The 27,863-nt window shown below is 43.1% G+C and overlaps 1 protein-coding gene and 1 non-coding gene across 6 annotated transcripts in view; both read right to left on the minus strand.

Moving 5' to 3' along the window:
• Positions 1 to 27,863, minus strand: part of nhsa (Nance-Horan syndrome a (congenital cataracts and dental anomalies)) — a 67,264-nt gene that overhangs the window by 15,488 nt on the left and 23,913 nt on the right. For 3 of the 5 annotated variants that reach the window (XM_005923005.3, XM_005923006.3, XM_042221142.1), the window contains exon 2: positions 1 to 153. In XM_005923005.3, the coding sequence (XP_005923067.1) occupies positions 1 to 153 (153 nt within the window). Of the gene's footprint in view, positions 27,717 to 27,863 lie in introns of those variants that run through there. The other 2 variants (XM_042221143.1, XM_042221141.1) reach the window with 2 other exon arrangements.
• trnac-gca lies at positions 5,482 to 5,553 on the minus strand. The gene has a single exon. It is a non-coding gene; the product is annotated as a tRNA-Cys (tRNA).

The following is a 27,863-nucleotide window of genomic DNA, read 5'->3' on the forward strand; positions in this document are numbered from 1 at the left end:
CTCGGTGCAGGGCCCACAGGCTGGTTTTGGCTTGCCTGTGGAGCTCTTCCACACATTCTGGCCGCGTAGAGGGATGGAAAACGTTCCTCTGCTGATGCCAGGGAGCTTGGTAGTGTGCTGTCAGCTTACTCTCCACATCCAGGTTAGATACCGCTGTCAGGGAGAGAGAGATAGGTAAAAATGACAAACCTTTTCTAGTGAAATTCAACAGTGTGGTCACAGACAATCCAGAGTCATAATTTATAAGGCACAAGGGCATCTATATGATCCTAAAACATCTCACTGAAGCACAAATTAAGCCACACCTGTGTGACTAGGTAATAGTTTGAAACATGTTGCTTTACATTGGAAGTTTAGTGAGGAGAAATGGTCACAAAAACATCTCAATTGAATGAGCCTTCCATTAATAGAGAAAGCTCCAACAATCAGACGAACCTCTATGAGTAATCACTTGGTTTTGCTATTCTGTGGGAAGCAACGTTTTTCCAATCGTCTGGAAAAAGCCACTTTAAATCTTAGCATCAGTTTCAAGTTCCTAACTGACTGTAGAGGCACCAGGTGTGAACTTTTGCTGCTGTAGCTCATCGCCTTCAAGCTTTGAGATGCTCTTCTGCATATCTTGTTTTTAACAACTGGTTATTTGAGTTACTATTGCCTTCAGCTTGAAGCAGTCTGGCCATTAATAAGCCACTGTCACCCAGAGAACTAACCAAATTGTTTGCGGAGGATTTAAGAGACACTTCAAAGTCACCGTCCTTCCCCATTCTGATGCTCTGTTTGAATTTCAGCAGGCTGTCTTGACAATGTTTACATGCCTGAATGCATTCATTTGGTGCCACGTGATTGGGTGATTAGATACTTGTATTAACAAGCAGGTAAACCTAATGAATTGGCTGGTGGGTCATTAATTAGTTAATTTATTCTGTCACTTTATCGAGACCAGCTTTTCATCATAATTAGCTGATATTTCACTAGTTTATCCAACCTGTTATCTGATAACTTTAACAGTCAGATTTTTATCGTTCATGGATTTCCTTTAAAGGACAATGGCTACTATCAGTCCATTATTTCCTCATGCTTCTTGTAACCCTTATTGAGACATGATGGCTGCATCACGGAAAGGCAGCTTTCATCACGACTGTACTGGACGTTCATTCAGGCATTTTTGTGGTTGAAATGTGTGACGTCCACATTTTCAGAAACAAATGCAACTGATGAGCTTTGCTTTGTGGTGGCTTTGAATGTTATCTCCTTCTACATATGAACACTGAAGGGTTTTTTATTAGTTGGGAGAACAACAGAGTCAGCTTAAAGCCTGAGACTAAAAATCCAGATAATCACATCCAATGTTAGCAGCACAATAGCCTGTTTACTAATGCAATGCTATCACCTGCAGCCAAACAATAGGTATTAATGCAACCTGATAGTGTGACTTTCATCCTCTAAACACTGACCAATACATGGAATAACCCCACTGCTCCCCCTTACATCTCCTCGAGTTACTGCACCGCTTCAAATTACACATAATGCATGGAGGGGCTGCATGAATGGGGAAAGTTTGAGTTCAAAAGGATGAAGTCTGGTCTTTGTGCTGGGACTTATTTGGATGTTGACTGCTTGAAGTATGCACAGGAGTTATTCATACAAGAACAAGATGTCAGAGAGAAACCAGCATGAGTAGATTAAAATAACAGCATAGTTTGGTTGCATGAAATAAGACTCCTTCATTGAAGCCACTGGCGTGAGATAGTATCTCAGACATCTGCAGCGAAATCCAAGTAAAATCCTGAGGATTAACTGCTGAGCTTTTGCTTTGATAGCACACAAAGACAGATCTGTCAGTCTTCTCTTACCTGCCTGACATTTCTGGGCCTGTCCTTGACCGGGCAGCTTTGCCGAATCGCACTCTATCTGACCTCTGTGTCTGATGAGAGGCAGCTCTGGCTCGCAGTTTGCTTTGTGTTGCAGCCAGAAGTTAACTTTAGCCTCGTTCACACAGAAAAGGACACGGTCCAACTCCTGACTGGAGCTACTAAAGGTCAGGAAGACCCAGCGCAGCAGCCCGACACTAAACCTCAGCCTGTGTATCCAACTGCTGCGTATGCTAAGTGCTTTTCTAACATCACTATCACTGCTATGAATCCTCTGGCAGGTCCTTTCTAAGAAACACTGCGAAATCCCCAGGAGACGCGACGTGTTTATCAGCTACGCCGACACAACCTGACGTTTTCCAGGGTGATCTAAAAGCCCTCTGCTGTGTGACCTCGCTGAACTAAAAACACGCTCTGTGTTGCATCTCCTGCACAGCTGGAGAAGCTGGAGGTGAACTCAGCAAAGATTTACACCGGTGTGGAAGCACCGCTTCACTCGAATCTTAATGAAATTGTTTTACGCCCGCCAGATGTTTCCTACCTGCTGCCATATATGACTTTGCATGCGTGTTGTAAATAAACAGCCAGGTTTAAAATATACAACATGAAACAGTCACCTTTGTTAGCTGCCAATTTTTTTTTTAATGCAGGAAAACCCCTGTAGGACCTGGATGGATATATCTGCATTTATTATATTTATTTATTGGACTTGCCACAGATTTAATATCGGTGCAGTAATATATAACCGAGCAAACGCCCACAATATTTCAGACGTGCAGCAGATGATGCGTTTGCCGTGTAAATTATGGTGAAATGAGGAGCCCTCTGACACTGCTTGTCAGCCTCTCCCCTCAGTGCTTCCCCACTGAGCTGTGAACTGTTGGCCTTGCTGTGACACCCTCAGTGTCTCACAACACACTAAAAACCCATTTGACAACAATAGCAGCCACAACTAGGACAAACACTGTGCTCTCATCATCTGACTCCATTCAACCTTCCCCGTTTTTATCGTCCTCCAGCTAAAAAACACATCAGTACTTCCTTTGACCTTGCTCGCTGAAATCTTGGTTAAGTGAGGCTGTGTTTGTGCGCCAGAGCACGAGTTCATTAGAGGCCTTTAAGAGAGGTTTTCATGGACACAGAAGTCCATATGGGCAAAGCTTTTAGTGCTAATTTAGTGGTCAGCTGTTGCCCCCAGTGAGGCCTAAGAAAACACATCAGGCTGCAGCCATCTCATTGACCTCTTGGCAGCTTTCTCTTTGTTTCACATCGGGCTGATTGATTTGCAGCATGGCTATATTGAGCCAAATGAGCCACATGGCCTCCGGTGAGAAGAAGAAGAAGAGAAAAAAATTTTTTTTGAGGAGCATTTCTGTATATTTGCGTCGTTGCTTGTGGCATCTTTCTGTTAACTTTCCTGGCGAGGTGAAATCACACTCTATTATATGCACTGTGACACTGCCTATCAATCTCATCTCCACCTCTTCATTTGCTGCAGGATCATCCCCCACTGCACTCAGCCCTGCAGGCCAGGAGAAGAGGGGCAATGAAAGCCTGCATGCATCCCCAGACTGCCTCTGCCTTGTAATTTTCTCGGTTTTGGCTCAGACAGGAGCCAAGTCAAAACAGCCTCACACCTACGCTCACACACCTACAATTTGCCAGCGGCCTGGGAGGACAGAGCCGCAGATGTCAGCCATTAGGTCACACGTAGAACTTTAGAAAAACTCTAAATCTGAACTTCTGTACATGCAACAGGCAGACAGATGAGCTTGCACATTGCTGTTTCAGCTGTGTGTAATTTACGCGAGTGAATCTTTGATTCCTTTTTTTCTTTGGGGTTACTCACGCTGCAGGACAAGTGTAGTGTGTGGGGAGCGTTTGGGTTTTTAACACGGTTCAAACTAACCGTGAAAAACAAACTCTTCATCATCGCGTCTTACATCTTGTGACAAAGTGTGAAACCGCTGTGGTTGACATGCAGAGCAGGAGCGAAGTGGGAGGTGCATGCAGCTCAATTAAAGCCTCAGTAAATTATACAGTACCTTGGGGTGTGAGGGCGATGCAGCATCCCAGAGCCATGACAATGCACGGTGGTTTAAACTCACTTTAAATCCGTCACCTGAACAGGAACTCCGCGTCCTTCGTGACTGACGGTCCCTCGGCCCTACTGACCTACAGCCCCTCTGGAACATCTGCTCACACTCCACCCCCATGTCCCCATCCCCACCCAGTGCAGGGTACAGATGGCCCAGCCGTGCCCTGACTTGGAGACCACTAATCTGTTTATGGTGTGCTATAGGAGGAGAGGAGTGTTAATCCAAACCGCTGAAACAACACTGACCGCTTAACCTACAATGAAGGATCGCGGAGGGTACGGAGGAATGCCGAAGGATGCACGGGACAGTGCATGTCCTGAACTTTTGTGTTAAATATTGCAGTTCATTCTTTAAATAAATAGTTTAGATGCTTTGAACTACTCAAGCACAATACTTTCTAATCAAATTTGTTAGTGAAAGCAAATGCAAAGCATCTAAAACTAGATGCATGGCACTCACCTGAAGAAAAAGTAAACAGACCAAACTGCTGGGAGACTTATCCTTTCATATTTTTTCTGTAATCAAAAATGAAAATGCTCCAATGTAACATCTGCGATTATTAAAGAAAACAACGCTGCTCTCCTGCTGAGTGTCCAGTCAGCTGCTGAAGAAAGTCTCCACTGAGGTCTGATTAGGAAAGCACAAAGAGTAGAGTCCCAGTGCCAGTAGGAAAAAAAACAATAATACCCCTCTCCCCAGTAATCCGCTCTGAGCCCAAATCCACCCAGCTGATGGTGATGTCGCTGCCGCCGCTGCTGACCAGCTGCATCAGGTGGGGCACAAGATTGTTGACATTCAATAAGAAACCAACAGGCTAGCTGAGGGAAGCTTAAGAGTTGCTGAAACGTTGAAATGTTGCTGATTATAAGAGTGATGAACAGGAGGATTAATGGCAGAAATATAGCATAATATTAACCAATTAAAGAGCCAGCTACATCTGGCTGCTCTTATTCACAAGAAGTAGCCAACGCAGGCAACTCCACATGTTTGCTTTTGCAGGTTTTTCACACTGCTTGCCCTTCCTGATGCAAACATAAAGGGATTTGTGCCTCCTCTAGACATGCTCCCAACTGCATAACAGATCTAACGTAATAGCAACGGCATATACCTAATTGCTTGTGAGAGCCAGCCAATCAGAAGAAAGCTGGCTTATACTGTGGCGAGCTAAAACTGTTTTTTCAGGGTGGGGATAAAATATTTAAGATGCATAAGGTTTATTTTTGAAATGTGAATCGGGTGAAGCTACTTTGGAGTTCAAGAATGGAAAAAAATAGAGTTGTCCTTCTAAATGATCCTCCATCATTTGGTGTTTTGATGATGGTGCTCGGTTTGGGTTGAGCTATGGGAACAGCAAAGGCTTAAATATATGATTTGTGTCAGTGTAACAACGAAGCCACCCAGTGAAGCCTCATGCTCTAATGATGGAGACTTTTTTATGCTGAACAACAAAAGATAAAGGTGAACACTCAATACTGTTTAATTGGTCCAATAGCTTCACATATTTGCAAGCGAGAGAGCATCTGGACTTGAACCAGAGACCTCTTGATTTGCAGTCAAATGCTCTACCACTGAGCTATACCCCCACACCAGGGCTATGTTCTCACTGTAAATGTGACCCAAGCCTTGCCAAATGCCCTGCACAGTATAACAGCCCCATGGTACTGGTGACTCCCCACAGACCCTGGATCCTACATTTCCCATAACTGCACCATGATTGCATCTCTGAAGCACTTTTTTTTTAAAGAGAAAGCTATTATGCTTTTACTTACTTTCTCTTTACCAAAGGTCCAAATAATGAGGCTCACAGGGAATACATACCACGACCTCATTATCTGGAGGTTTGGCTGAGTTTAATATGAGCATCCAACACTGGGACAGTTTATATATGACAGAAAACTTTAAAAAGCATAATAGGTCCACTTTAATATTAAACTCCAAAGACATAAAAGCACTTTGAGGAAATCTATCATGTTTAATCAGTCATAACTGTCCAGAAAAGAAATGGGTATGTGGTTATATTAAACATAGCAAAAATTAGCCAAGGGAACCTTATAAATGAAGTTGCACTTACTTTGCAGCTTAACTGAGCACTTTTCAATACAAGCCTCATTTAAACCACGCACAGCACTTTGTACACATACTCTAAATTGCCTTGGGAGCATCCTTTCAACTAGAAGTCATCACACCAAATATACCCATAAGAAAAGAGCCCTTTGTGCTTTCATGCCCCTGCTTATCCACCTGTTTCACAGTCTTTGTTGTCACTGCTGTAGAAGGTGTCACTTGCTTTTAAAGCAAGGGTAATGTGGTAACTGTCCAACTTAATTGGTGTATTTAGCGTGTAACATTTAAGTGGCCCTTGGGATCGTTTCCACTCTGACACTGGACTTGCACAGACTGGTCATAGTTGAGACTAATTCTAGTACAAGTAACTGAAGGTGTTCCCATCTGTCTCTCTTCCTACCACACCTATTCAAACAGGCACTCCCTCAGCTCACCTGGAGCTTTGATGTGGGCTCTGCTTGGAATGCAATGCTGGGAACCAGGAGGTCCACAGGGGGGGTAATGAGCCTTTTTTGCAGCCCGATGCTGCTCTCAGGTGCCTGCAGGTACCACAGCAAACAGCTGCTGAGCAGTAATCAAACTGCTGGTTGACTTCCTAAAGTGCTTTACTGTCCCTCAATATGAGTCAGCTAATTATCCGGCTGAGAAACGAGGAATACGCCCATCAGGATCACGATTCTATTTATAGTCCCATAAAAGTGACATTTTAATCTACCTAATCTGTTCTTTAATGACATCACCACGGCGGGAAAAGCACGGCAGGAGTGTGAAATTATTCCTGATGAATTAAAACGCACGAAAGTCTGCTTGTGTTTCTTGACTTGAGGTCAGCACGCAGGGGTTGGCAGCGCTGCAAGCCCACACACGAAAACTCGTCTGGTGGTGAAATGAAATCACACGTGTACTTTCAGGAGACGCTGCTTTAGATTTTGGACCAGCGCCTGGAGCGCCAAACTGTCTGTCTGCTTGTGTGCCAGGAGGTACAGTGAAGGGTGAAAATGAAGAAAGGGAGGGGGAATCCCATCAGATATCACAGTTTTCCATTGTAAAACGTTAAAACACATGACCTCATGATAAACCTAATGTTCTACTGAAGGCAAATAACAAGGAAAATGCAAGAGCGAAGTGCATAAACACACAGACGACCATACAAGCTTGGAAAGCCCAAAAATATATTCATCAACAGGAAAGAAATTTCAAAACCACAACCCCAAAGCTTCCCTCCTGCGATACAATCCTCAGCAAAGCTATAAAGTTTCTGAAGTTTATCCATACCCTAAACGTACACACGCAGTTTTTAAACCATGCTGGTTAAGAATTATTTGGAATAATATCTGAAACTCTGTTGCTGCTGAGCCGAAATCCTCCCGAAGATCGACGAAGGCTCAGAGTTGTAGAAGAGGAGCGGTGCGCGATTGTTTCCTCAGCTGCTTTAAATTACCACTACAAAGTCTGTCGGCAGGCTGCGGTGACTTTGAAATACTTTCCATTTTGAACCCTCCACAGCGCTGTACATCGCAGGGTAGGCGTGACGCCAACAAAAAGATCTCCCTCTCTTTCGAGGGAGACGTTTCTGGTGGGGAAAGGAGGAGGATGTGTTGAACGTCTGACGTCCTCAGAAACATTTCCTTTGTAAACTTTTCCAGCTTGTGTAATGTTCACGAGAGTGTGCGGCGTGTTTTACAGCACAGTAATGAGCAGGCAGTTTTGCGAGAGCGTCACTGCACATTTATGCGACGCTGAATCCAGACAAATGAATAAATAGAAAGGGTGACCTGGGCTTTCATATCAACAGCAGATCAAATGGCTAAATGAAATGCGAAGGCAGTTGCTTTTGGGGAGTTGTAGCAACTTGTCGCAACATTTAGCTCATTACTTTGGTTTTACAGTAACGCTTTGCTCTCTTTATGGTGTTTTTGCCAGTGTATAACAAACCCAACAGCCCACCGGGTGTGAGTTGACCTCCTGTCAATCCTACTGTTCAATGGATGTAGGCTAAATCATGCATTGTTCAATCATACTGGAGTCCGAGATCCTTGACGTAGCCTCTGGGTTTGAAAAGTAAAGCCATTGCATTCTACTTAGTGGCCAGCAGGGGGTGAGTACAACAAAAACTTCAAATTACATGAAAGTCTATGGAAAAATGACCCTTTGGTTCACTTGATTTATCACCTCATTAAACACTTTCGTGATTAATTTATGTGATCAACTGTTAGTTTCAAATCTTATTGAATACTACACGATGCTCAGTTTGTAAACAGTGACAGTGATATATATATATAATAAAGATGGGCTACGCTTGGTGCGAGCATCAATTCCTTTCTTTTAACTTCTTATTTTCTCACTCTGACACAGTATATATAGATACTATATTTCTTTTAATTAACAAAAGAAAGCCTTAGAAGACTTAACTAGAAGAAAATGTTTGCAAATCTACTTATATAAGATTCTAAGCAGAGATTTAAAAGTGTATTAAGAAAAGATTTCGGATAAATGCAATTCTGAAAGCTAAACCTGCAGTTTTAAACCTCCCTCTTATTCCACTGATCCACCAAAGAGCAAAATAAGTACATCTATCAAAGTGCTACTAAAGAATGACAACATCCAGGGAGAATCCAGCTCTTGCAGCGATGCGGTGCAATCAACCCTTAGTCATGCTGAACAGCTCAAACAGCATGAGTGGGAGTTTCCACTGCACTTCTCAGCTCACTGTAATTAAATCCTGATTTACACTTATCAGGAGCAAAAACAATGATGAAATCATCTGGAAGTTACCGTCCGCAGATGTTCTCTCATTAAAATCTTGTAAAAAGCCCAAACCAACTCATTCATATTAGCTTCACTTCGAATCGACTCTCACTCTGGGTTGTGAATATTTCATTACCCTGCCCTCGCCATACAACCTGACCCCCTTGTTTACAGGCGTCCGCTCTTTGACTCACAGCTTCTAAGCGATGAAAAGAAAAACCTCAGTATAACAAAAACTGAATGAGAGCAACTCCCAGCCAGCAGAGATGGGGCGATTCATTTTTCTCTCCTCTACATGCGCACTCAGCGGGGTCGGGAGAGGTCAGAGCCGATGCATTCAGCAGCCTTTTACCTCTTGACCTCTAGACACCTCATTATTATGTCTGCATACAGACTGTGGGGTCAGCTCACATCAGCAAACACTCAAGTAAATCACCAATTTATTGGCCACTTGTTCACAGCCTCGTTGCTGACTATAGATATTCAGTTTTCAGATGCTTAGTGATAAAAACTACCCATTTCTACATTTTTAAACTTAATAGAAAAGCAAAAAAACACTGAAAAGTTACAAATATAAACTATAAAAAAAAGTAATCGAGCAGTTCCTTAATGCACAACATAGGGGAAAATGTGAAAAACACATGTAAGAGAAAAGTAACAGCCTATATTTTTAAGTACACGTAAAATTCCTTCAACCTTTAAATCAGCAAGGAGCTCATTTTACAGCTCTGCCCTCCTGATTCGCTACAGAGGCCTTCGGGAGGCTGCAGCACGCCCTCTCATATCACATCATTTAACGGTCTTTGAGGTCACAGCTGACTCCTATTGGGCTGTAATGGCCCTCCCGCTGAGCTTGGCACGGGTTCCTGCTTTCCCTGCACCTTTGAAGTACTCACACACTCAGACTCAGCAGAGGAGGAAGGGGCGTTCCTGGGCTGGTCCCAGCTGAAAAGGCTCTCTGGGTTTCCGTAGCCTCCAGGTCCACCTGGCCTATTAGTCTCACAAATTAAAACATTCGCCCTTTGACCTCCTGCTTTTGTTCCGTCTTAGGAGCACCCAGAGAAAGGCGAACTTTTTTGGAAGAGATTTAAAGAACAAAAAGAAAAACTCGTTCCCATCTTTACTGGAAGTAAAGGTAGTGTTAACCACAAGGAAGAGGATAATGAAAGCCCCTGAAGTCAGAACAAGCAGAAGAAGTAACCTGAGCAGCCTCGGCACGATCAGCTCTGTCAACATGAACCAGAAGGCTTACGGGAAAACGGTTGCATTCAAAAAGGTGAAACAAAAGTGTTTTTTCCTCTGTGGTCGGACAGGACGAGCGAGGAAGGAGCGAATTTACCTTTCCACATGCACAAAGCCAAGAAAAACAAGACGGGAACGAGAGATTAACCTGTCAACAGGCTGCATTTATGCTACGCACATTATGTAATTTCAATACAACTCCACATGCATGACAAAGCAACATTAGACATGGGAGGATGTGTTTAATTGAATCGTTCCTTTGAATATTTAAACGTGCGTTACAAAATGTGTCCTGGCAGGGCCCGCTTAGGAAGGAGGCAGCTCACACCTTACAAATGGCTTGGACCAGACCACTACGCCAAGTTTATCACAAGGTTGACACTCCACCAGAAATTCAGATTCAGAAGACTTTATTCATCCTCGAGGGGAAATTGAGAGACTGACCTTGCCGACCATACATACAATACACAAACATCACATTGGGGAGACAGGTCAGGCTAGGTAGCACTGGCCGGTCGACCACACAAGCAGCGACCCGGAACCGAACAATGGAAAATACACAACATTAGGAAAGACAAGGAGAAAAAAGAACTCCCCCCCAGACAGAGCTCCAACAGGGAGATCACTTTGAGAACAGAAAAAAAACGAGGTAACCGCGCTAATGCGTTGACGCCGTGCTGCCCCGCACAAGGGCGATCCGCAGTAACTTGCTAACGGAGATTTGCCGCATTAATGCAGTTATGGCGTTAACGTCCTTTCAATGAGATTGACGCTGACAGCACTAATATTAAGTAAACTTGTTGAAGTACCCAACCCTCCAACTCCGTCCCTCAGCAGTGGATAGAGTATGAGAGGAACTAGCATGCCCACAATCTTTGCATCGTCCTGTCTTATAGGTACCAACCAGGTCTGCCAGCCCCAGAATCCACAGTCAGTCCCCAATGAGACCATCATCAGGCCTAACTTGCTGTTTCACGATCAATAAAAGTTGTTTAATCACATTTGGAGATGTGGTTCCTGCTAGTAAATGAGGAAAAAACAGTAAATTGAAACATTTTCTTTTGCTTTTTTTTAGGACTTTTTATCAATTTTCATTTCTTGAGGGATTGATGGCCTGCCGTGCAAAGGCAAACACAGTGCCGTGTCAGTCATAATAGCATGTGTGTTAAGAGTAAATAACTCTTTCTCTTGTCATAAAACAGAAAACTTGCAGAGTCCTGTCTGCACGCTGCCGCCTGCCTGACCTTATGTGTCTCGTATAACTGTTTCACGGTCGCACTGGCCTATATCTGCGTTCTGCTTTGACTGAAAGGCTGCACACTGCTTAGTGTTTAAATTTGAAACAAAAACCAGCTCCTGGCGACAGAAGCGCATCCAGTGTGTTGCACAGCTGCTCATTTATCAGCTCAGTGTATGACAAGCTGAGGGGTCAGAGGGTAGAAGCCTACATGGCACTACACTTTCAGGTCACAGGCGGAGCTGCAGAGGTTACGGAAACACTCGAGCGATTACAAACTTACATGCGTGTGTAATGTGTGTGTTCGGTATCAGTGAGGGCAACAACCTCACACAGTTGGAGAGTCGCTTTGTAACCTGGCACTAAAGGTACACAGGAATATGCAGACTGTTATGTAAGTGTCTGAATAGCTTAATCGCAGAAGGTTTTCACCACAGTTTCCTGTGTAAACACTGAGCTGTGTGAGCCTCAGACTGTGGTTTCACCAGTTTACTGGCATCACTCGCCGCTCACATGGAGCACAATAAGTAGAACAGACAGAGTGTTCGAGGGGAAAATAGGGAACCCTGAACGCAGACATGGAGCAAGGTGTGGTTTGGAAAAGGGATGACGAGGGCAGATTTGGCGCTGGACGATCGCAGTGGAAACCTCGGTTTAACAGACAGCTATGGTCAGACTGGGTTCAGCTTTGTAGGAGAGTGACCTGCGGGGGTCTCAGGGAAAGTCATCAAGAGGGAGCGGCATTAGGCTGAGCTGGGCTGACCCTCACACATTTCTGTCTGCTGGGAATCAAATCAGAGAGAGAATACATCGGCGGCCCGGCTGGTCCAAGACAAACCAGTCGCTGGCAGGATGGATGGATATGCACAGAGCAAACCCAGCAGGCCTTAGAGGGAAAACAATGGAGCACCAAATCCTGGCGGCTTCCAGCACCACACCCAGAAAGCCCCCAAACCCACAAGCTTCACCAGGAGGTGGAACTATTTAGAGAGAAATAGCACTGCTAATACAACACAGTGTTTCCCACACACAGACTTTCCTCTATGGTCCTGGGTTTTGTGTAGTTTTGGGCCATGTTTTGATTTAATTGTCATGCTGTTCTCGTGTTTTTCATGTTCACTTTTTCCTTGTGTCTTTAGCCTCCCTTTGCCTTTCTCTCCTTGTTTCATTCCGCTTTCTTTCTTGTTTCCACCTCCTGTTTTATTTAAGTAATATATTTCCTCAGTGTACCTTTCCTCTGGGTCTTCACCTCCTGTCTTTCTTCCTTTCTCTGAAGGCCTAATTGTCTTCAGTTAGGAGTGCATGCCTCCATTGTTTAAATTCCTGATATGAATCAGCCAGTGCAAGTGCACTTTTTTATTTATTTTTGGTCTTCTCTGCAGATAGCCACACACTTTGGCGTTTTTTAAACTTGTACACCTGCAGTCCAAGATTGCAGAGTTGTGTCAACGGCCAAACTCAGGACCTTCTTGCGACAGATCTAACCACACCACCACTGTACAGTCTGCATTCATCATAAACTGTGTATTGCTTTTAATTTAGTAGGAAAGCTTGGGCACAAAGTCCTTCTAAGAGCAAGTCGCTCAAGAGTGAGTGAATGTGGATGGATGTGGTGGGTACCCCTTCCTCATTTCTTTTCTTTGTTCATTTAGATAATTGTTTCAGTTATTTGTGCTGCTACATGTTATATTTCAAACAAACATTGGTTTTTTTGCACCTTTTTGTATATTCCCAAACGCCTTTCCCAATTCCAATTCCGTTTCAGTGATCTCCCTCTGGGAATCTTCTGACATTTGTGAGTCCTTAAATTGATGCTGTGATTATTATTCCTAGAGATTCAGAGGAGTTTGGGGTTACAACATAGCTAAATGCCCAGTAATGTCTCAGTGCAGACGCTAACAATATTAGAGATACAGTCAACCAAAGTAAAACCTTTAATTAAATACATCTTTACTTAACTTTAACGAGTAGAGAGATAAGTTGAAATGCTCCCTGCTTTTCTGTTCAATACATTTATTTGAATGCTTTGTCTGCTCCTTATAAAGTGTCTTTAACCGTCACAAATCCAATCCAATCACATTCACTTCACCGAGAAACATTTTCTCCAGACCAGCGTGTCGCCCACTCGGAGCCCCACCCTGACTCTCCCAGGACACACTGGGATTATACCACATGTATCTCTCTATTGTCGGCCAACACAAATATTCAAACGTACACTGATGATTCTGTAAAGCAGTGCCCAGCTGTAGGAGTGTGTGTGCATAAGATTTCCACTGAAACAGAGCGTGCGTGTTTACTCATTAACACAGCGGTACGGAAAGCATCAATGAGCTGGAGTGGAAATCGCAGCTGGGCTGTCAGCGCCACACTGACACCTCATACTAACTCGTGCCAGAAGGTTTCAGAAAGGATGCCATTGTGTGTATTATTTTAAGCTTTGCGTCTCCATGGAAATGGGCACATGTGCACGGACACGGGTGCGGTCTCTCGCAGCTCATCGTACCTCAGCTGTGGAAAGGAAAGTACAGCCCTGCAGTGAACCCTGAGTCCTCTGCAGATGTGTGTATGCGCAGCAGTGGGAAATATTAACTATCAAACATACAAGAATAAATTATTTGTTTGGAATTTACAGGCCCAGATGGGTTCCAGATGTATGTCAAGTGTTAGGGGTACTTACCTATTCGTCAACGGGAGAATAAAGGCAGAAAGTCGGGGGGCACATGAAAAAGAAAGAAAGAAAACACATTAATAGTTGATTGCAGCAGGATATTAGAAGAACACATCTTGTTATAATCGAAACTATTTATTCAGCTCAGATGAATCTCTAGAGGTGCACTACTGTAGTAGCAGGGTTGTTTTTCATTACATCGGGAACAATCCTGCTTTGCTTCTCCTGAGAAAATCTTATCATCCCGAACAGGAACCAAACATCTTCACCTCCCTCTAATCTCTACGTGCGTGCTCCCCGGAGGCTTTCTCTTTTGCAGAACTTTACAGATGCCAGACCTGCCGGGCTACGGCTCACGCGTCGGTAGCCTGGCTCTGAATGCTGCTCTGTCCTGAGGGACTTTCCTGAGAAAAATAAAGAAGTGGTCCCGGGTAAAGGCTAGAAAAGAAAGTAGGCCTGACTCTTGAATAGCCTGCTGCCCCCGGAGGGCTCGTTCATGTAAGTGCCTCGTGAATGGCAGGCCGTAGGAACAGATGCCAGGAAGCCTTGAAATCCTGGCGGTCGCTGGTTATTATGCTTCGTGGGACATGCGCCATCAAGCTGAAAGAGCAAATATTATTTGGGGCTAAAAAGGAGGAGATAAAGAGCAGCCATGCCCTGTAGAGTTGCTTTTATTTGGTCCGGGCTTTTTGTCTTTTCTCTTATAATTCCTGCATGCTGTTAAGTCTTTTCTAAGGACATATGTCTCTTGTAGCTCTTACGCCCTAACTTCTACTGACCTGCAATCAGCAGCATTTTGGTAATGATGGGTCCCGTTGTTATGACATGATGTAAGATTAGTGGGTGCAACTGAACACATGGCACCCGTGACACACTCTGTTGGGCGTGTGGTGACAGTTTTACGCAAGTCAGAGTTCTCGAGAATACCAGCTACTGCGTTTGTTTTCCCCCTCAGACACATGGATACATCTCCAGCAGAAACAGGAGTATACAGCATGGGTGTGTCCAGCAGGCTGGAAAAGTACGTCAAACTGGTTCCAACTTAACGTCCCCATACATACTTCTTAGTTTCATGTTGGCCATGTGGGTGCAAAATGTTTGCATCAAGCAGTTAAGTTTTTTAAGCCACTCAGATCTCCAGAGATTTATCAAAAATAATGGAGGTGTTGCAACTTGTTCTGTTCTTTTAAGACAGAGAAAAACAAAAAGACTGATCTAAAAGGCGATAGCTACATATCTGTGTGTGCGCTTACTTCAATGACATAAGAAAACAGGCAGCTTACCAAACCAAACATTATGAAATCGGCAGATATAATTCAAAAGGTGCTTTATACAACTTTCAAGCTGCTCACCTGACAAAGTCGAGAGGAAATTAAATACAGAGCGCTTGTATGCACACATCAATCACGGTGCCACATGGTGAAATCCCCAGAAAACTGCTTTACACTGATTTTCTGCTGTGGATAAATTAGCCTAGCATCTTTCATCTGTACAGTCCTGTGGAAGCTAAAGTACAACCTGTGATTCAATAGGTAGTAGCAGCATGACTTTTTCACCATCTCACATCACTGTGGGGGAATTCTGTCCCACTCTTCTTTACGACATTGCTGAGGTTTGTTGGGGAATTTGTTTATGCGCAACTCTCTTAAAGTCCTGACACAGCATTTCATTCAGGTTGAGGTCTGGACTTTAACCGAGCCATTGCAACACCTTGATTCTTTACTTTTTCAGCCATTCTGTTGGTGCTTTTGCCAAATAATGTTTTTATGTTAGCCATGTCAGCCATAAAAGTAGCTTTAGTAATTCGTTTTCACTCTTAAATCACTTTATGTATAAAATTAGATTGCTTAAGGTAAAATTCCCGCATTTCCCTGGTAGATAGAAAATAAACCAATCTGACAAATGTTTATTTATATAGTTTCTGAACATAGTATGTCGTCTGGAGGCTGTTTTAATTCCCCAGCTCAAGTTTCTGGCTTCCAGTTTGGTTTGAGTGGCTGCATGTATGAGACCACCAGCACACAGCAGAGGTGAAAAAGAGAAAAAATGAACTTCATCCAGTAAATTTGTTAAATGGTGTTGAAATCCCGCCAGATGACTTTTCTCAACAGACGACAGTGAAACTGATTCCAGTAAAAGAAGCAGACCACAGGACAAGTGCGACCAAAGGTCGAGATCAAACCAACCTGCTTCTATAATGTCACACTCAAAACTGCAAAGTCTGCACTGATGCTGAAGTGTACAGTAACAGTTTCCAGCAACGAGACAGAAATCCAAACTAAAAGTGAGCTGCGAAGCAGAGAGTATTCAGCAAAGATAATAAATGACCCTGAGCGAGGCCAAGCTGTTATCGCTGATTGTGGAGTCTCTCAGGCCTCCCAGTGGAAACACTTCAGCGTATTTCCTGTAATTTTACGCAGGTTCTCTGCTTGATCAAAACACACAAGCAAAACAAAAAAGAAAAACGAGCTCATTTCAGGAAGAGTTGAGCACAATCATAACAAGCAAGTTGGACTCTTTCCCCTAAAGCACCTGTGGGAGCTGCAGCCAAGCAATAAAAACATACAAGCCCTTAAATCTGCTCTACATCGCTTTGGAGTTCACAACCCTTGGAGAGCAAATCGGGGCTGAAAAACACGACAACTTCTTGCTCTATGCCGCTGCTATCGATGCTCCAGACCCCGAGAGTTTTCTGACTGAAAGACGGGGAGGAGCGCCCACTCCAGCTGAACAAACAGCTCGTGCAGCGTATAGCAGTTTAGGTGTGTCTGTCAGAGAGGCAGATATGTGTGAGGATTTGACTGTCAGCATTTCAGCATACCAGCACTACTGATGACACACAGATATGACACAGGAACACAGACAAACACACTTTACATGCAGGACAGCTGTAATTTAGGACACCGAGGTGGCGATGTAGAGAGCCATCGTGATTATAGGCAGCTTACAAATGGGGATCTGAGCCTCAGCTGATGTTTGAGCTTCCATACTATCAGAGTCAGCCATGAGCATTGTCATAAAAAACATCAATAATACATGAACATCACAGCAATTATACACTTTTCTTTTTTTTTCTATTTTTTTTTAAAAAAAAGGCCAAATATTAATATGTAGGCCTCAGTTAAGTAAGAATAAATTGTGCATTCGGGTTATTATAAGGCATTATAGATAGAGTCTATATGTTAGTCACCTTAGAAGCTTGTAGGTTCACTTTTTGTTCAGTGGATTTTAGTTTTGTTGTCTTTTTGTTGTTGTTTTTTTATTTTAATGTGGGAGTCTATGGGGATTTACTTACTTCTTGAGACAAGCCTCAAGTGGCTAAAAGAGGAACTGCAACTTTTGGCACTTTAAGAGGTGACTGCTTGGTTTTTATGGCAGCCCGTTTCCGCCACAAAAAAAAGTATCCATAACTCGAAACTTCGAGTTATTCTCTCAAAATTTTGACTTATTAACCTAAACTTTTAGAAAACTAACTCAAAATTTCGAGTTAGCGCTGCCAATCAGTAATCTGCGTGAATTACATCATTTCCTTGTTACCCGGAAGCTGAAGCCCTCAGCTGCAAATGTTACAGCTAAGCTACCAATATTACAGCCAGTCATGAATGCACAAATTGCTGAGTATTTTCAGTGTGGCTTCACAAATGATGAAATTGTGTGTTATTAGGTGAATCACATGGCGTTACTATCAGCAAAGTATACTCTCGAAAGCGACAATTTGTTGTGATCCAGTTTTGAGTCCGCATTCCTCTGCGCCATATCCTTCCAGGTAACAAGAAAATGACATCATTCACGTAGATTACTGATTGGCAGCGCTAACTTGAAATTTTGAGAAAGATAGCTAGAAATTTTGAGTTATGGATACTTTTTTTGTGTGTGGCCGAAACAGGCTTCCATAGGTTTTTAATCTTTTCTGATAACAGCAAAGTTCTGAGAGTCTCTAATTATTCACACATGTACAATAAAAACGTAAACTGACTCCAGTAAAAAGTATATTCAGGTGAATTTAGTCATTTGATCCCTCTTTCTAAGAAGCGAGCCATCAACTATTAAAGCTGGATATAATCAGGAAAGAAAATGAAACTGGCTTATAAATAACTTGGGTCCTGGTGATTAATGGCTGATGCTGGGTTTATGGTGCTAAATACATCTCATATGTATCCGTGGAGGGTGCAGAGCCATAAATACAACACTGTTGACTGCCATCAAATTTACAAATCGCATCAGAAGGGAAGCTGGTGTCACCGAGCACCCAACACTCAACTGCAGTTACATTTTCAGCTGTAGGGGCTTTTATTAAACTGCTGAGGCAGCGACCTTGGCTTCATTAACGCCCTCGGCGTCTAACAGTGATGCTGTCAGTCTGTCATAAAGAGAAACTGAATCCTCCCACAAGCAACTGGGTATCCGTTTAACACGGCCCCTGGCTGCCCCGCCTGCCTAAATATCAGAAGTCAGTCGGCAGCCTGAGATTCAAGCCCTTCCAGAGCACTGAGCAGCTGCATTGTATTTTATAGAGAGCATATATAGAGTTTCCTGAGGTGGTTATTCCCATAGGTGTAGTATTGCAGTTCAGCTGGAGTTTCATGTTTCTGAGCCTTTTGTTTACAATTCTGAGACGAGCTCCATCAAATCCAATCTTTTTTATGACGGTCACATGATGGCATGGTCAGGACTGCATTGCACTTTTCACACTTTCACTATCAATTGGTGAGTAGCTTTGGGGAGTATTGTTTGCAGACAGGTGACCGTGGCGAGCTGGTAGTGGCCAAAGGAATCATAAGGACGTTAACAATCCAGTGCTGAATGCCTCTTTGCATTCAAATGTCAAGCCTGCCAGTAACCACTCACCAACCATTGGTATATAAATAGGTGACTGTTACCTGATCTAAGCCTGGACTGTTTGCCAGTAACCTGGTAAATATTGAGAGGTTAAAAAACACATATCGCCCAGTGCAGCTTCAAAGCCAGTATAGGACCAGTTACACAAAAGAAGAACTGAGAAAATGAGGTTTTTTAATGAATTATTCAACACAGGGAACAGCTGCAGATTAGAACAGATGATCTGCAAGAGAACAAGTGACAGGGCTGAAGTAAAGTGGGAGGAAAAAGACAAGTTTGCCTCTTATGTAAGCGAACAAATCACTGCGAAGAGGCCGTTTTTTTAAAAGAAAAGATCCAGTTTAATTGGATGGCTTCATGTCAAAAGGCCCAATAAAGAAAAGAGAAAACATGTGTCTCTTCACGTGTGCATGGAAGGTGTATGTAGTGAGCGGTGGAAGCCGATCTGAGTGAGAAAGGGGCTTAAAGTGGTTCCTCTCTGCACGACAGTCCATGCACGATCCTTCATGCACAGAAAAGGGAGCGGGCAGGAACGGATTTGTGGATGCACACATCAAAGGTTGGTCGAGCAGCTCCTGTTTATGTTTCATATTTCTTTTATCTCCCGATCAGCTGCTCCCTCTCCCTCCATGATCCTGGCATTTTTTTTTAACATTAAATCATATATTATATCACGGTACGTTTTCACATGAGCCGGGACTTGAGGGACTCTCCCAGGAGTACTGCCTGTGCTTTTCCGTAATACAGGCATTAGGGAAAAACTAGGCATAGGGGGCCAATAAAAGGGAAAAGAAGGCATCAAGAAAAGGCAGAGTAGTAGAAGGATCAGCAGGGAGAAAGGAATTTCATTACTTTCTCCAACTTCTTAAGTCTTATCTTTGTGCTCAGAGAAAGTCTGTTGGAGCGCTCTAACTTTTTGCGGCTAACTGTGTTGCGGAATTTCACACGTTAGCCCAAATGTGTAAACTACCACGTAAACCACAGCACATTTACATCTCTCAGCCACATGGCATTCTGTTGACAAACAGCTGAATTCTCGTAAAACACACGCTCCGTTATAATGAATCCCTCGGCTGGGCAGAGCTTGCACCACACAGCAGCGGCCCAACCGCAGATCTCTGCACTACATGGCCATGTCACAATATTAAGATATTTTCAGTTTCAACATTGTTCAAGATGTTGAGCCGTAAGAGACGGGCAGTTTTGTAAACAATGACGCGGGCCGCAAGGCAGCAAATGGTCTCTCCGAGGTGGGGATGAGCCAAGTTTATTCGACAAGTGGGCTGCGGTTCAGACTGAAGTGATGCAAACCCAGATGGTTCTGCTTTGTACACACTAGTACACATCCGGGCAGGCAAACAAAGATCTGACCCCTCCCCATTGATTTCTTTGATCACAGACTATTCCGGTGGTTACTTGAATGGAGAAAACAGTGGGATCGCGCTGTGGCCCAGAACAAACACTTTGTCCTGTTGCTCTAACATCCTTTAATGCAAACTCACACGTCAACACTTTTCTGCATCATTTTATTGTTGCAGTGATGAAAGCCTCAACGTGCCATTTTCATGCAGGATCGTAATCCATATTAGATCATAAAAACTCATAAATTCTGCAGCTTAGCAGCATTAAAACTGCACTTTTCCCCTCATCCGACCTAACATCATTACATATAAAATGTTTCCACATCCAACACAGAAGAAACACATTACTACTGTTTAAGGCCTGAGGATAACCACATAGGAAAATAGTTGTTTAAGGTCTGGAAAAATCCAAAGTACTTGCTTCCTCTAATATTGCCCTCGCTAAAGTACGAGCTGCTCCATGTTTTGTTTAGAAAGCAAAGACTGACGGTTTGAATCGTGCTGACAAGACTTTTAAGAACAAAGTCTTTGAAATGAACACGACCCTAAATTCATAAACAAGGTTCCTGCACCATTAAAAAAAATCCAAATCAGACCTTTGGTCTCACTAAATAAAGATGCCAAAATGATATTTTATACATAAATAAGCTATAACCATCAGAGCATTAACCCAAACAACAAGGGTTTTTATTCTTTACCATAAATGACATTAAACTACATAAATTGCAACTGGAATTTTGCTTCTTTTCAATCAATTCATCAATTCTGGAAATTGGATTGGATCTTATGTAGGGCTTTTTTACCGGACCTAAGGCCCTGCATACAATGCAAATGCATCAGAAAGCATCTTGCCTGAGTACACTTTAAGATAGGGGCTAAATCAGCCAGAGAACCAACCAACTTTCCAATTAGCAAATGACCTTCTCTACCTCCCCAGCTACAATCACCCCCGAGAACCAGGTTCTATTAAAGCTCCCCGGCTAATACAACACGTGTGTTTGTGTGTCTGAGTAAAAAATTGTATCATCACATACGGTTTCACCTTTCTCCTGCAGCTTTATTCTGATGTAGTTATGATAAAGATCGCAGCCTTACACCTGGACTGTGTGTCAGATATTGTTTCATTTTTTGCTTATGAGTTTTAACTTAGCACGAAGTGAAAAATATGTAAACAAAAAGTGTGCAGGAAGTTCAGCTCATGACTTCAATGAGACGTGACGCATGGAGGCACGGTCCCCTGATCAGAGCAGGGTTTGCCACAGAATTCGATTCTGTTTGTGGCAGCAGGGGGAAAGAGCGAGTGCGTGCAAAAGGACGCACATCCGCATTTCTTTAAAAAGTAATTAAATAACACAATATATTCTTTACGTGAGTAAATAACAGAGCAAAAAATCAGCTGCATCTTCATCGAGACTCTCATCTTGCAAACAGAAGCTTCCATCTTTTGAAGCCTTTATTTTGAACAGGAAGGCTTCCAGTAAATATCCCAAGGCAGACTTGAACCCAGGCCTTTGCATAGCCTTTTAAGCATATGGTCACCTTTTCAGTCCAGTGAATTATTGAGGTTTCTCAGCTGACACTGTGTGCACATTGCTTGAGAGCTATCCAGCGTATTGGTTGTGATCCTGCCTACTGCTGGGTGAAATCGGTTGCAAAGAAGGTGCTGCAGTCTCTGTGAATTCCCTATAGCAGCAAAGAAACCGGCTCACGGTTGGCTCCAGGTTCTGGTTAGCGCAGACCTTCAGCTTGCACCTCATCTCCAGAGAAGAACAGGAGCTACCACTGCCAGCAGATAATGGAGCTGAAGGACTCGGTCAGATTGCAACACAATGGGCAACGCAACGAAATGGAAATGGACGATAAGCTTAATATTGCTGTCCGGTTAGCCTTTAGTGAGAGCGAGGACTTCCTGCAGAATTCTAAAAAGATGTTACTGTAACTTGATTCCGACGTTTGGTTGTACTCCTCCTCCAAGTGAAAGTTCAATGCAGCGCTACCTTGTTTTGACCACTTTCATGTGGACTTCTGAGCATCACATGGACAAGTCACGTTCATGAAACTTACCCCCAGGCTGTGATAAACCTTCCTCTGTCTCTAAGCCACTGCACCTCGTTCAGTTTCCAGGCTGTCAAGGATTATATGAATTCTTCAACACTATGAGGTTACTAAAAAGAAGGGATTAGGGATGTGTTCGTCAATTACGGGCTATTTTCTCTGCAAGCTTGAAGTGGTCATTCCTCAGCAGCTCTCATGTTTCAAAAAAACATGCGACTTCCTCAGAAAATACCTCAGAAGTAGACACGCTCTGCCAAGAGACTATGAAGTCACCGCGGGCTCGGCAGTGCCTGACATGCTCACGTTATGTAACCAAATGCTGGAGTAAAACTCACATGACATCAACCTGGATGTCGAGTGAAGTTTAAACATCAGTAGAGCAACCAGCACTTCTTTTGATCTGACTTTGAAGTGTCAGCGGGTTATCACTAACAAGCTGACAGTTCATTATCAGCTGATTGATCAACCTATTGCAGATTAACAGTCTTAGAGTACCACTGCCTCCACTTAAAGTCCCATTTTCCTGAAAAGAGACTAAAAACTGTGTCGTATCATGGTTAAGATGGTTGTAAATATAACTAATGCGGTCTTGTTAAAATAACGAATCACGTTGCTGCTCCACACGTGCACATTTTAGGCTGTAAACTCAGCGGCTGCATGACTCCGGCTTTAAACAAGTTCAAATAAAACACTCTGAATAGAAAATCATGCTCTCTGGGGAACTAAATACAGTATAATGTCCATGTGTTGCTATTGGCCAGGGGTGCGTGGTCTGCTAGCCAATGGTGTTGCTCTGTATTGTTTCTGTGTGTGTTCAGTCCTCCCGGTCCCTCTCGTGGGGTGTGTAGGGTGGGGGAGAGGAGGGGGGGCTCAAAAATGGGGCCGACCTCAATACTGAAGCCAACCAAGCAAGATGATTCAATTGTCTTCCACTTTCATTGCCCTTTCCCAATTACGGACATAATTCATTAAGTAAACACCCCCATATAGTGGCACATCGCACAAGCACTTTCACCCCTCAGCTGACCTGCTTGTGTACATCTTTCTGCACATGTTCACTATAAACAGACCAAATCTGATATAAAGACACAGTGAATCAGCACATTCTTCTCATTTCTCTGTCGCTTCGTCTCATTCTGAAGGAAACCATTCTGCAAAGACAGCGTCTGTAGTCGCAGGATGATTATCCCTCAGCCAGCACAAATATTGGGCCAGTATAAATATGAGCAGGCGGCTTTAGCTCAGCCTGCCTGGCAACACAATGCTGGGTATTTCATACCCCCCCACCCCCAGCCGGTCCAGTTTACACGTGAACCCTGACCGGATTTTCCTTCCTTCTCCTGCCTCATGAAATCTCCTGCAACTTGTCTGAGGGAGAGCAACCTTATAGACTAAACTATAGGTAGGTTCTCTAAAGTAGCAGCTAGGACAATCTGGGCACAATTACACCCACCGAAATTTCATAATGAAAGCTTTTTAAAGGACAGATGTAATTTTGACTGACCTTTCAGCTTGATGTGATTGCAAACGTCTGCTCGGGTCCTGCTGAGTGTTTACCCACCATAAAATCCAGTGTTTAAACTCATCTAGATGTATCACATTACAGTTTTGTCCTAGTTTCTCTGCAACGTGCTGCACACCCTCCAATTCAAAGCGTATCGAATAGACAATACGCTTTGAGAGAGAAACATCTTGAACAATCCTCCAAATCAATGCAAAACTGTGATAACGCATGCCCAGAGAAGGATGATAATAATTGCACTATTTTAAGATTCTGCTTTATTGAACAAACGGTGGGGAAAGGGGAAGAGATCCTCAGTGATGTATCATTGTCATTGTCTCTGGTGAATATGAGCTAGTACCCTCAGGATGGAGGTAAAAGGCCTTTGAGGACTTCTAAAGCCCTGACATCCTGTGTTCTTTCCAGTAGCAGTCTACTGAACAAATCTAGTGACGTCAGACTTAATGACCGGATTAGGCTATCATTGGAGAGATTTCAGTCTAAAAATCATCACATACAGACGCTTGTAAGTCCTCAATGCTACATTTAAGCACACAATGTAAACGCCATTTTTCAATGCACAGCATTATTATTGTGAAGGTGCGTATTTAAACTCAAACCACAATCTTTTCCTAAACATAATCAAGTAGTTTTTGGTGCTTAAACCTCACGAGCGACTGAAAGAATAGAGTTGAATGGAACCTCAGTCCTGCATAATCTGCTCCTTGTCTTACAGTTTACAGTTTATGCCTTAAACTGTTTCTCTATGTTTGGTTATGTTCAGAGTTTTGAACTCTTCCATATGTATTGCTCAGCTTGATGTATTTTAAGAGCCAATCTTGGGGCTAACACTGCAAATTAGCTCAGGCTATAAATACTGTTGGTTCATGTTTCATGCAAGTAAACAAAAACACAAAAACATGAACATGATCAGCCACACCTCAAACCCAGTAATCCTTGTTTTGCTCCTTAATGGAGACCTATCCTCAAATACCTCTATGACTCTCTATGGGCCTTGGGGCAGACGCTCGTCTCCATTTAAAGCAACTTTCTCCTGAAGCAGTTGGGTGGACCACGGAAGATCTCTGCTTGTAGATAAAGCTGTGTGCCTGAGATGACTATATTTGTAATATCCCATCTGGTCTAAAGTCTGAGCTTTGCCTTGAACATATCTGACCCACCACTATAAGAGCATGAGAGTCTGAGTTGTTGGTGATGCTTAGCAATGGAAAACCGTCAATAGCTGATGTACCTGATTTGTCTCTTCGATCAGTCTTTGGTGTAAAAAGTGGCTACAGTGATGAAGATAAAGGGGAAAGCCTGATTTAAGGGCCTACCAGAGTTTCTTTTATATATAGAAAAGAGGGAAATACATATGTGCATATATAATTCTGTATGTGTGTGTGTGTAGGGTATACACATGTGGACTCCAGCCCCACCCATTGAACAAGCTTCTATCTTATAAAGGGACTCATCGGTTTGTTTCTGTGGCTCCTTTATTCGTCAAGCCTCTAAATGATTTCTCCTGGCTTCTCTAATCAGCGACTGTGTATTAAACTCTAATTCCCCAACTTCCGAGAGCCAAAATATTGTCAGAGTTTCATTAATCTGCTTCCTGATGTCTCAGATCTTCACACGCTGCCAACACGCAAGCACAAGAATAACTGTGCAAACAGTAAATATTTGATAACTGGCAAACACCGCCGACTTCTCCTCGGCTCCTCTGCTTTAGCCTTCTTGTGTGGTCAGGAGGCTGTTCAACAGAGCTGCAGGAATGCGAGCGCAGGGGAAAGCCAACAATGCTTTTAGAGCCACCAAAATCTCGTACACAAGCCACTTGTATAGTTTAATGTGGTTGTGTGCACAATAAGTTCCCTTTGACATAGGGCAGTAGTGAGAGCAAAACACAAGAGGAAAAGATGAACTGCATGGAGGGAAAAAAACTTATAAGCTCCCCCCCCACACCCTTTTCTGACTAAGCAGAGGAGACAATCCCACTGACGGAATGGCTCGCAGAGTGTGGGAATGATCCAGAGAAGTGACTGTGATTAGTTGGGCTCCACTGGCCATGATATCACAGCAGGGTGAACCTGGTTCAGCAGGAGCGCTTGAAGAGAGGAAGACACAACGAGAGAGACAGGGAGGGAGAGAGAGAGGGATCGAGCTTGGTAATTTGGTCTCCACAGTCTGACAGTGATTTCTAAGATGGTAATCACATCAACTCTGTAGCTAAGGCAAAGGGACATCACTGGGAGCTGCGAGTTTATCCCACCCTGGCAGGCCCCAATGGAAATCCAATAGAAACGAGCAAGTCGGAGGCTCCAAAGCTTCACTGCTGCTCCACAGACGCACTAATCACGAACAAGAGGATTGTGAGATATCGAGTAATGCGCCGAAGGTCTTCAAAAGCAGCTCGCTCAGCGCTAACAGATCAGAACCTCAGCGCTGATGCCTGTCCAGGTTATTAAGGATTAAACTTATTCACACAGTCTGAATGGTTTGAAGTCATGCAGCACGCTGAGGAATGAGGCCCTTTAACATTAGAGGAATAGTTCAACGTCTTTGCTTCCCTTCCAAGAGCTGATGGGATACAGCGAACACTAAATACACAGATGGAGACAGGAAACCTCTCTAAAGCTCCAAAATCGATGCAATTGATCTGGTTTCTTTAATCTGTGCATAGTTAAGTGTAAAGACAATCCCTTGTGGTTTCACTGCAGGATTAGCAGCACGATTACAACTTCTTGAAGTTTTGTTTTCAGTGCGCTTGTCCAGCAAATTAGCCAAAAATCCACAAAGTATAAATATGAGAAACTGCAGTTCCTCAAACTATCGCTTCAGGCTAAAAATGACTTTACAAATGATTCAATCCCCACATTAAAATGTCCCAATTCAGCTATGAAGTCAATATGTTTACAGAAACCAGTTTTTGGTTCTATACCCGGTTTCTGCTTTTATGGCAAAATTGCTAGTATATTTTTAAATATCATTATGGCTTAAATGTATTCATTATAGGGAGAAGGGCTGTGTATCAGCAAGTGGATGGTGACTTTCTGAATTTCTTGACCAATCAAAGCTGTCCAAAGAAATCTGTGCTCCAAATTTTGGCGAGTGAAAGTCTAGTATTTTATTAATCTGTACTAATTAGCAAGATATGTATAGTTTATGAATTGTAGCTGCGAGATAATAACACGCACACTCCTATTCCTTTGCCGCTTCTCCTTAAATGTAAGAATATTAGAGGCTGATAAAGTGTTATGAACGCCCTGTTATGAATTTGCTGCTGATGACATTTCCTGTTTAGAATCTTTCATTGTGTTAAAATGCATCAATTAAGCACAAATATCTAGACTGAAACAGGCCTGTGTGTGCGCACTGGCAGAAAATTTGAATAAAAACACACGTGATTAAAAGGCATCTTGGGTCAGTGACATCAGCACGCAACGCACCAGATGTCACCAGCGCCTGTGTGGGCGGAGCTTGTGATTGAGACTGAATGCTAATGAGGAGAAATAAGGGCTTTTCCCACACGCTTTGTCTCTGTACGGATCAGCAGCAGTGACAGCAAACTTCACAGGGACAGAAGTGTGCCACCTTACAAACGAGGGTCCGGGTGAAAAAGCAGATTAGGGGCGAGCAGCGTCCCAGATTAAACAGATCTGTCTGAGGTCAGGTGCAAAAAACCTGTGTGGTTTTTACTCACATCAACAATGTTAAATGCTATAGATCCTGCATCTTACTTTTCTTGTTTTTCATCACATAAATGTCAGGGATTGAGATTTATGAAACGCTTTTATTAATGAAAATTAAACCGTTCAGAATATACTTTTGTATGTGCAAAACTATTTTAATCTTAGCCTCATGTTTTATTCCACTTTAGGGACAATGGGGATGCACTGAATACAAGTACCTATACAAGTACCTATAAGGAGCACTTAAAATCCTTTAATTTTCTCAAAGATCAACAGTGCACCTTATAATTCGGTACGCCTTATGTATGAATTCTGGTTGTTCTTACTGACCACAAACCGATTTTATGTGGTACACGGCACTCAAAAATCTGTCAAAAAATGTTTTAGTACAACTTTGGTAAGCTAAGGAGCTGCATGGATTGTTGGAGCATTACGGCTACCGTAGTCAGGAGCGTTGCGGGTCCAAAACTGTACTTCAGGTCCTAA

Source organism: Haplochromis burtoni, unplaced genomic scaffold (assembly GCF_018398535.1).
Source record: "Haplochromis burtoni strain Fernald_Lab_line unplaced genomic scaffold, NCSU_Asbu1 Contig_61, whole genome shotgun sequence".
NCBI classification, from domain to species: domain Eukaryota; kingdom Metazoa; phylum Chordata; class Actinopteri; order Cichliformes; family Cichlidae; genus Haplochromis; species Haplochromis burtoni.